This window comes from Zonotrichia leucophrys, chromosome 3 (assembly GCF_028769735.1).
Source record: "Zonotrichia leucophrys gambelii isolate GWCS_2022_RI chromosome 3, RI_Zleu_2.0, whole genome shotgun sequence".
Lineage (NCBI taxonomy): Eukaryota > Metazoa > Chordata > Aves > Passeriformes > Passerellidae > Zonotrichia > Zonotrichia leucophrys.
Window position 1 is genome coordinate 6,464,683 of NC_088172.1, and position 10,874 is coordinate 6,475,556.

Here is a 10,874-nt window from a genome sequence, read left to right on the forward strand (position 1 = left end):
ATCAAACTATTCCTTTCTTGTCAGTGCCTTGGGTCTTAGGCTACCTTGAAGTTCTGTGGATCAGGCTGGTTTCTGATATGAGCACCACTAGCATGCACAACAAGCTGTGCATCCCAAAACGCTCCCCAAAGACACAAGGCTGTTTTTGCAGTGGCAGCACACACTGGCAAGATCCAGCTCAATCTACGTGAGAGAAATCTTGAGTTGTGGAGTGAGCTACCCAGTAACACCAGCAGTCAGAGTACAGCACAGCTGGGATTGGCATGAGATGGAGGAATAAAGTGTTTGCTTTTTCAAACTGTGTTATCAATTTAGCATTACAGCAGTGGGACAGGGGAACATAACGACAGAAAATCTGCTTTTCATCTCTCTGCTGAAGGCAGTTTGTACTCAGTCCCTTAGTTTATTTCTTCTCCTTAGAATGTCCTTACTTTTTCATGATGGATGATAGTTCTAGGAGCATGCTCTGAAAGATAACAAGAGAAAGAAAGCGCAAAACTGAATTGGTTTAAAGGAGAAAAAGAAATGCTATCATAGTAATTAACCCCAGCACGTACCTCGTTAAGGGAATCTGGTGTTTAGCTGACAACATACTTACTTTGTAGGGCTTTGTTCAATGCTAATGGGGGGTGGGAAGAGGGGAAACACCTTGATTTTGAACCAAAATAAATACATTAATGCATTGGTGTGACCAGCAGGTTGAGGGACGTGATTCTCCCTCTCTACTCAGCTCCTCTGAGACCTCACCTGGAGTGTTGCATCCAACTCTGAGACCCCAGTATAAGAATGTCATGGACCTGCTGGAGCAAGCCCAGAGGAGGATGGCCAGAGGGGCTGGGACACCTGCCCTATGAAGACAGGCTGAGTTAGGGTTGCTCAGCCTGGAGAAGAGGAGGCTTCAGGGAGACCTTACAGCACCTTCCAGTGCCTAAAGGGGGCTTACAGCAAAGCTCTAGAGGGACGGTTAGCAAGGGTGTGTGATGGGACAAAGGGAAATGGCTTTAAACTGAGAGTAGGTTTAGATTAGGCATTGGGAAGAAATTCTTTACTGTGAGGGTGATGAGGCATTGGAAAAGAGATACTGTGGATGCACCATCCCTGCAAGTGTTCAAGGCCAGATTGGATGTGGCTTTGAGCAACGTGGTTTGGTGGGAGGGATGGGCACCCAGCCCTGCCCATGGGTGTGGGGGTTGGAACTAGATGATCTTTAAGGTCCTTTTAAAGCCAAATCATTCTGATTCTTTAATTATGTGATTTAGTAATTTGTCTGAAATCAGTGAATCCACCCTAGTAGCTCTTCCTGTACCTGGTAAGGAGGTTTGTATCTTTTTTAAATTCTTTAAAACCTTACAAAGATGGACTAAATTAAACAAGTTCTGCTTTCTAAAACCCAGCTTATTTGTTTTTTGTTGCACAGATCCTCAGAGAGGTTCATTAGTGCTCAACTGCTGCTGATACCCAAAGTTTATCTATGTTTGTGCAAGTGGTGAATGGATACCTTTGGGTGGCCAAGTGGCTTTTGCAGGAAAATTGGTATATTTGCTGTCATCACCACAAGTTTCTTCTGAGTGCTCCAGGGCAGAATAAAATACAAGTACTGTGGGATTTATTTCTTTTTTAAAGAGGTGTTTACACTGAAAAACTGTACAAAACCAGCAGTAGTCACAGCAGGTGTAAATGTGAATACCTTTGAGGATTCTCAGAAATCCTAGAGGAACACAGGGCTTTGCCAGTCCCTTACCCCACCTGCAGATTTTCCTGGTGGAGCTCAGCTGTATAAATAACTCCTCCATGGTTATCAGGTTTGTTATTTCAACGTACATTCACTCTTATCAAGCTGTTGCAGCCCCAGAAGCAAGAGCAGGTGAGCTAGTTAAATGAGTGAGTATTTATTCCTTGCACGATGCTGAAAGGTTGAGTAAACATGCCCTGTTCTGAAGAAGATGGCAAGCACTCATGCTGAACAGCAGCTTTCTCTTCCCTATCCTGCTCACTATGGAGAGTTCTCCCAGTGGGTAAGAGGCTCAAAGCTGAATGGAGAATTGAGAAGCAGGAAAAAATTGAACAGCATGGAGGAATAAAAGAGCAGTGCAATGAGGGAAACCAAACCTAGTGAATTGTAAAATTTTCACAACTTTGACAGAACCAGGATTTCAGCCCTAAAGACTTTCTCCTCTGCAAAAGAATAAAATCAGCAGCCCTATCTCACACTAATTCTGCAATCTGAGAGTATCAGTGTCACCATCTGCTTCATTGTTAATTTTATTCCCTTCATTCATCATAAGAAGGGAGTTTTGTTTTAAAGATGCATTTGTTACTTTGTAGCCAAAAATACAGACTTATTAAAATGACACTGTGAAAGCACAGGACACTGTGGAGGAGAGGATGAGGAAGATGAAGCACTTTTTGAAAAACAAAAGTCTAGAGCGCCTAAAATGCCCAAGATTTCTTTATGGAAGTCTTGGTCTAGTAATTTTTGTTGTTAAGATCATTATACATCTTCTAATGATTTCCACTTTTGTTTCTTGATATAGGAACTTATCATGGCTTCATCAAGAAACACAAACATTAGATAATGTCAAACCCCCATCTTCTTGGAACACCCTTGGGTACTCTAGAAAGAGCACGAGCACAGTACAGCACATAACCTCTTAATACAGGCTCAGGCATGGGTTGCAAATATAATTTGTTCCAAGACACCTGAAAGTTGGTGCCTTTGTGAAGAGAGATGTCAATCTGGTGTAAATATTCACAATCCCAGTTAATCAAATTAAAACTCCTAGGTTTTAGAGAACAGCATAGAATTCTTTAGAAAGCTATCACATAGGTAAAGACCAAAAAGAACTGATGCTGGACATCCTGCTCAGGTAGCATGGAACTGGAATCCTCTGCTTTAGAAGGGCAGGAAACACAGCTAGCAAAGACTTCCAATGCAGCTAGCAATGAAATACCAGACAGCCTCCAGCTTTTGTAGAAGTGATTACATTCAGCTATTGAGTTGGGAAGACACTGCAACCCTCTGAAGATGGAAAGTCAGGCTGTGGTCACCTCAGCTGAGCAGTCTGATCATTCTGCAATCACTCCCTGGTTTGCAGACAATGGGTGAGGAGGAAGACAGACTGCTTGATTCTGTCGAACAGTGCCTTTGGAAGTAAAGCTGCAATTTTCTCTAATTGTTCATTTGGAGTGCTCAGGTCTGCTTTTCATGCCTCCAGAGATAAGAGTTATTCAGTGGTCCTAATGGCTTGACACAGTCTTGCATGTGGATGCTGGGAGACAGTACCCCTCAGTGCAATGCTCCAAGAGCCAGGTGCCTATTCTGGGCTGTAATTCCTGGCCCTGCCTATTTTCAAGAGAGCACAAGTTGTATCTGTACTTGTTGTAAACTGAACTTAGACTGCATCAGTCTATTAATCTTATCAGGCTTAAGCATGTATTATCCACCACTCAAGACCCTGACTGGTGCAAATTATGAGGTCTTTTTCTCAGAATATAATTCATGTGCAGAGTCCTATGGACAGCAGCATAATTCCTACACACCTTCGTGGATCCACCTCCTGTCTGTCAGCTATGATTATGGATATACTAAATTCAGCGAAGCTTTTTCCACTCAGTTGTGTGTGAAAATCTGCCATTTAAGGCCTGCTTCACCTAACAGAGTCTGGCAGCCTGGCACCATGCAGAAGATGCCCTTTTGCTCCATAGCTCTATCTCCCCTGAAATTAAAGTTAAAATGTGGTGAGAGATGCAAACCTTAGGGCAGAACTATGTGTGTACCCACAATATCTCTGAGAAGATAAAATACTGTTTATTCTTTAAGATGTATCCTCTAAGTGAGCCTTGAAAATTATTAGCTTAGAGACGGTTATCAATGAACAAAATGTTTTCTGTCACTTCAAAGCATGCTGACTGTGGTCCACAGGATCAAGGTTTTGGAGACATGCAGATAGTCTGACTTCAGCTGTTCACAGTTGCTGGATTCCCCTGTCAGTGTAGAGTTTTGTAACATTCTATTGAGATTAGATCATCTGTATAGTCAGCAATGCTCTTGTCATTGTGTTTAGGTGGAACAAAATCAGTTGGAAATAACCCTCATGTCATGCATTGATTCTCCACCTTTGCTTTGCTATATGCTTGAAGTTCCAGTTTTGGTGGTCTGTCTTCAGAATCTAACAAACCTAAAGCTTGACCAGCAGAGGCTCAAAAAAAGGTCTTCTTTTTTCCCAACAAATCAAATAAGTTTTTAGATTTTCTGTCTCTCTGACTTTGGCTTCCTGGTCTGAATAATTATTAACTTTGGATAATGCCACGCGAAAGAAATGAAACAGAACATGAAGAGTGAGTGGTTTGTGTGTAAAACTAAACAGTTGCAATGTAAATATTTTGTCAGGGGTTTATGCTGCAGTTGGATGTGAAACGACAAAATGGCTCTTCATCTCCACAAATTCCAGGTAAGGAAGTTTTAAATATCCTTCTAGGTTGTGGCCAAACATGGTTGGTCTGTAAATCCTACCAATGGGAAGGGCATTTCTTCTTTTTTAGATCTAGAGCTGGTCTGGTTTGAACTGAAGTCTGGAAAAGTTGTGGAATCCTGATAGCCAAACATGCATTTTGTAATCAATATCCTACTGCACTGTTTCATAGGGGCTTTCAGTGAAGAATTAAATGCATTCTCTCCTAAGGGTCCAAAATAACCTTTTCTCCAAAGAGGAAGGCCAAAGGCAAACTTCCTGTTCTCTTTGAGAGATGCAGTTCTGTACTTGTGAAAAAAATCTCGTTATATGATCCAGCCAATCACCTGGTCTTCATAGTTTGATCCACAGGGTCCAATACATAATGAGAAGTAACTTATAACACATTTATTTGTCCCTAATGATTATTATTTGCCTGTTAGAGATTCAGTTTTGGTGTGGAAATGGCATTGGTAATACAGATCAGAAAAAAAGCTCATCACTGGTTGAAGGTCAAGCATCCATAAATTGTACCCTTAGACTTGCTTGGTGCTTTCAGTGCCACAACTCACAGAGGGCAGTTGACTTGTCTGAAGACTCTTGGACTATCAGGTGGATGGATTTTGTGTAACTTTGAGGGTTTCTTTCAGCTAGGAAGAAAACTATGGTGTTTGTGGGCAGCTGCATCTGCCCTGCTGTCCTAGCACAGAACATGGGTATGTTTTTGGTTGGAGGCTGCTGGAATGGTTATTGAGGTGTAGAAAGTGATCTTTTCAATGTTGAGTTGATACTCCTCTCTCTTTGAACCTAATACAAAGAATGCTACAGACAAATTCTGGCAGAATGGTGTGGATGAGGGGGAAAAAGATAGAAATTTGAAACAGTATGGAACTAAAGATGATAATTTGGGAAATTTATCAAAGAAAACCGAAGAACAGTGTCAATTCTGCTCTTAGGCTATCCAGCTTAGTTTTGTAAAATCCCGGTTAGAACAGACTATATTTTGTCTGTTTAAAGTATGTTTGTTCATGTGGATTCACTGTTATGTTAAGTGTCTGTACTTTGACTTTTTTTGCATTAGTGTTGCAAGTCACTGTTAATCAGGGATGGCAGTAGGCAATGTTTTTGTATGCTTCATTTGAATTTTTTTTTTAATATTAGCTACTTTAAGTACTTACTAAAAAATATTATCAATCGATTTTAATATAATCATACACATTTTTCGTTTATCTAAACATTACCTCTCCTATGAGGAAAGGCTGAGAAAGTTGGGATTGTTCATCCTGGAGAAGACTCCAAGGTGATCTAATAGTGGCCTTCCAGTAAGTAAAAGGGAGCTGACAAGTGAGCTGGAGAGGGACTGTGGGGGTGGCAAGGTGATGGAACTGGTTGCCCAGAGAAGTTGTGGATGCTCCATCCCTGGAAGTGTTCAAGGCCAGACTTAATGGGACTTGGGGCAACCTGGTCTAGTGGAAGGTGTCCCTTGACAGGGTGAGGGTTGGAACTAGATGATCTTTAAGATCCCTTCCAACTCAAATAATTCTGTGATTCTATCATTAATACATGTTTATCATCTTCTGGAAACCAATATTAAAACAAATCCAACCATTGCTGAGGGCCTTTGACCAAATTAAATAGTTAATGTAGGAACTGAGGAATACAGACTGGAAGAGTATTCATTATTCAGTATTCAGGTTCAACATACTTATGATGCACCAGGATATTTGTGTACTGAAATCAGGATTCCTAAAAATGCTGCAGCAGTTCCAGAATAAAGTGCATTTGCCAAAACCTTGCCTCAGTGGAATTAAGAAGTACCTGTACTTTTAAATATTGAATGCTGTAAGCAGGAAGCACCAGGCAGCATACCTACATCAGTCACATTTTAAATTGCTAGCACAAGTCCTATACATAATGATCTCCAAAGACAGCATGCTGGGAGACTGTTGCTTTCAAGAATAATGACATTGTTTTGCAAACTGACTATATGTCTCTGAAGGTCTCCCCTGGAAAGTGGAATCATTGTCATTACATAGGAAAAGCTGCCAGGCAACTTCTGTGAGTTCTCAAGAGAGTGCTACTGAAATTCTATCTTGCTTTGAATAACTTTTTGCATTCACCTTTTAAAAGAACCTTCTATCTGAGTATCTAAAGCCAGCAGATCAACAGATAAGGCTCTAGGCCCTCTCTCTGTATTAGAAAGATTGAAGTGGAAAGTGGTTAAATTGCACCTGAGTGACAATTTAACACGGCTTATGCTGACTGGCTTACTGTAGGAACTGCAACCCCATGGAAACTGGAACTCACAAGCAATTTTTGGATGAGCAGTGTAACGGAGCCTTGTGTTTCTTACCAGAAAAGATTTGAAGTTTGTTGGCTTTGTTTGTTTTGCATATAGGAAAAGAAATAGTGAGGGGGGGGGTGGAGGAGGCTGTTTAGGAAGAGTGAGGAAAAAGAATTGGACAGAATCTATGACTTTGAGCATTGTGTGAAGTAATCTTGTTTATTACATGCCCTATAAAAAGGTATTTATGGGCTTGCTACTGCAAGCGATTGTAAAGGAGCCTCTATGCTCTCAAAGAACCAAACCTGTGATCTGAGACCACCAGAATTCAAACCTCTTTTAAGAAAGCCTTGTTGACTCTTGAATGCGAGCACTATGACTTGCCAACATTATGACTGTAAGAAAGCCTAGAGCACGTGGCCAAAGAAAAGGAGGAGATGCTGAAAAGGCATCTCTGTAGTCATTGGCTCTGGCATTACAATTATTTGGTGGAGGTTTTTACATGTAGATCTTTTGATTCATTCATTGAACAATTACTGGACTTGGCGACCACCTCTGAGACAAACCTGAAACCGAGAGAAGTTGTGTCATTGAACTCAATGCATTCTTGGCTTCTCTTTCTTACACTGGCTGGAGCTGAAGAAGTTTTCTTTGGGACAATCCTCGTCGAGTGGATTGGGATGATGGAATGAGTATATAAAGAAGCTGGGATTCGGTGACTTAGAGCTCCTCGGGACTCAGCAATTCCCTGGTATTCCTGCTGTCACGGCAGAAGGGGGCCGAGCGTTTGGGAGCTTGGCTTTGTCCGGGGGGCCGCGAGGGGCTGGGGCTGTGCTGGAAGTCCTGCCCGAGCCGTTCTTTCCCCCGGCTCGCCCCCTCCTCCCCAGGGTCGGCCCGGGCTGCCGCGGCCCCCCGCCGCCCCCCTCCCGCGGGCTGTCCCGGGCGCTACTTGCCATGGACAGGCGGCGTCCCGAGGCGGCGGCCGGCGGGCTGGGCGCGCCCTCCTCGCGGCGCTGCCCCTCCGAGCCGGAGCCGGAGCCGGAGCCGGGGCCGGGGCCGGGGCCGGGGCCGGGGCCGGAGCCGCGGCGGGAGGCGGTGCTCTCGCTGTCGCTGCCCGCCCGGCTCCCGGTGAGCACGCGGGACAGGAAGCTGGACTTGCGGGTGCCGGGGCAGTGCCCGCTGTCCGGGGAGTCGCCGCGCTCCTCATCCAGGTCGCGGCAGGCGCTCACCCGGCTCTGCCTGCGGGGCGCCCGGCGAGCGGCTGCGGCCGCCCCCGCCGCTCCTGCCCCTCCGCCCGCCGGGGCGGCCCGCGGCGCCTCCTCGCTGCTGGACGAGGGCGGCTGGTGCTGTCCGTGGTGCCGGCGGCGCGGCGGCGGCGTGGCCCGGAGCTGCCCGCGGTGCTGCCGGGCCGGGGGCGGCGCGGGGGCGGCGGGCGCGGGCGGCGGGAGCGGCGCGGGCGCGGGGCGCGGCGGGGCCGCGTTGCTGGCCAGGCAGGGCGGCGGGGGCACCACCGAGCTCTTCTTGGAGTTGTACGCGCTGGGATCCTCCTCGGAAGGGCCCGCCGGCCACAGCGGCTGCCCGCACAGGCTCTTCCGGATCTTCTTGATGCCCAGGTGGGCGATTTCGAGGATGTTGAGGAAGAGGGAGACGGCGGCGATGCTGTTCATGAAAACCATAAAAATGGTTTTCTCTGTGGGTCGGGACACAAAACAATCCACCGTGTTAGGGCAGGGGGGCCGAGTGCATTTGTAAAGGGGAGACATGTGAAACCCGTATAAAAGATACTGACCTATCATAAAGCCCACCTCGACCACCGACCGGGTCAGGATATGTAGGACATAGGTGCGCAGCAGGGACCCTCTCAAGGGTGCCTTATTCACTTTCTTCTGTTCCTCCAGCTTACGCAGTTCTCTCTCCACCCTCCTGTGTTCCTCGAGCATGGGCTCCAGGTCCTCGAGCTGAGCCCGCAGGTGGGCTTTCCTGTTCTGCCGCTCTTTCTCCAGGGCCCTTAACCTGTAGAGTGCGTGGCCCATGTACACTAAGGAAGGGGAGGAGACAAATATGATCTGCAATACCCAGTATCTGATCAAAGAGATGGGGAAGGCTTTGTCGTAGCAGATATTGTTGCAGCCAGGTTGCTCCGTGTTGCAGATGAACTCGGACTGCTCATCATCCCAGACATCTTCAGCAGCCACTCCCAGCACCAGCATCCGGAATATGAACAGGATTGTGAGCCAGATTTTGCCAACTATGGTGGAGTGGATGTGCACTTCTTCAAGGATGCTGCCCAACAAGTTCCAGTCCCCCATGGTCAGAAGTTCATATCTGGGGGGGAAAAAAAGTTATTCTCATGCAGTGGTGGATTTCTTTTGGAAATGGCCATTTTTAGTTTTTGTTGTTTGTTTTTGGGTATTTTTGTTAATTTCAATATTTGTGTTTCACATACATTCTTCTGGTAGCTGGAGAGCTCTTAGATGTTCGTCATTACTTTCTGCTTACTGAGCCTTTAGATTAATTCAAACTTCATGGTTACTGGTCAAAGATGTACATGTGAGATTATTTTAAGTTTAAGAGATATTATTTCAGTTATAAACCACAGTACTCCATAACTGCCCATAGCTTTATATACTTTTCTTCCCACTACAAGTGAAGATGACTTTTTTCCCACCTGGAAAATTATTTGCCAACTACAGCTTAATTCCACACCCACTCCACTCCATATTGACTATGGATTTGTCATAGTTTTGCCACAATAAATTATGTTCTTGGTTTTAATTTTTTTGATAAAGTTTTGAGAAGTGTCCTATAACTGTGACTTAAAAACAGTTTCTTTTTTTAGCCTAAGGTAGTAGCAATTTTAGTGTCACCCATCCAACACTTTCCCATCTACCCAGGTAACAATTCACAAGTTTCTCTCTGAAACTACAAATACATAGCTGATTTACACATAGCTGTACATTTGCAGTCTCAGTTCTAGGATAATAACAATAAACTGAGTGCTCCTAGGGTTAATACCTTTATTTTTATGCATCAAGTTTTGCTGCATCTTAATTATAAATTGTAACATATGAGATAATTGAATCAGAGTGATGCGGAGGTTTTTAACAGTGCGTGTGTGAAAATCTTTTTAACTGTCTCTGTCCCAGAAACTGATTCATAAGCAAATTGGTCTATGTTCTACTTGATCTACAAGCTGCTTCTTTTGAAGCTTTTTTCTTTTGGAGCTTCAGGTAATGTGGGGAATTGAAATGCAAGATATTTGACTGTTTATTTGTGAATCACCTGCATGTTTGGTGTTGTGCCCCTGGACCTTTTTCTGCTAATATGACAATAAATTATTGAAGCAACTGGGATCATATCTACCTTGGGGTTCACACTTGAATTTCTTTTATGCTACAATACTTTCAAAACATCCCAAATTCCACTAAACCACAATCTTTAGTAAAGTACAATTTCTAAGATGTTTTTCAAAGATCTGGCTGGTTGATGCACCCAAAATCTTGTATATATTTAAATGATAGCATAGCTGGGTGATATCACCATTATTAATACGGCTTGGCTCATGACATGATCCCAGGAAGTTCAGTTTTGCTTCAAGGCTATATTTATCCACACCGCAAGTAAAAAAATTCAGTTGTAACTGGCAATGAAGTCATTCTCAGCATAGGCATCCTACAGACTTTATTATTATGTTTCTGGGACTGTTTTTGGTCTGCAAATTTGAATTTTCACACATAGAACTGGCTGAGTAAACACATCTAGTCAAGCAATCTCTTAGGTGCTGTTATGCACCCAGAATATCTTGTTTCCCCATTCCTTTCCTCCCACGCATATCATTGCAATGAGAACAGGAGGAAAACAGAAAGTCAGCAATAATTATTGTAGTCCAATGCAGCAGTTAAGCAAAGGAGCTTCAGGCATATTCACTGCCTTGCAAGGGGCTGATCCCTCACTGAAATTGATTGACTCAGCAAAAAACCCCAGCCAAACAACAAAACCCTATGTGTGATGCTACAACGTAAATTCAGGGATAAATATGTTTTAATCCCAAAGATGAAATTCTCTAGCAGCAGAAACTGGAACAGAAAGTTTATGTCTGGAACAGAAAGTGGATGTAACTATTCAGGGCAAGGAAGCTG

The 10,874-nt window shown here is 44.2% G+C and overlaps 1 protein-coding gene across 1 annotated transcript; it reads right to left on the bottom strand.

The window, feature by feature from the left end:
• Nucleotides 1-7,472: 7,472 nt before the first annotated feature.
• On the bottom strand, nucleotides 7,473-9,044 carry GJA10 (gap junction protein alpha 10). Its single transcript, XM_064710131.1, has one exon. The coding sequence runs from the start codon at nucleotides 9,042-9,044 to the stop codon at nucleotides 7,473-7,475; it is 1,572 nt and encodes a 523-aa protein (XP_064566201.1).
• Nucleotides 9,045-10,874: the final 1,830 nt, after the last annotated feature.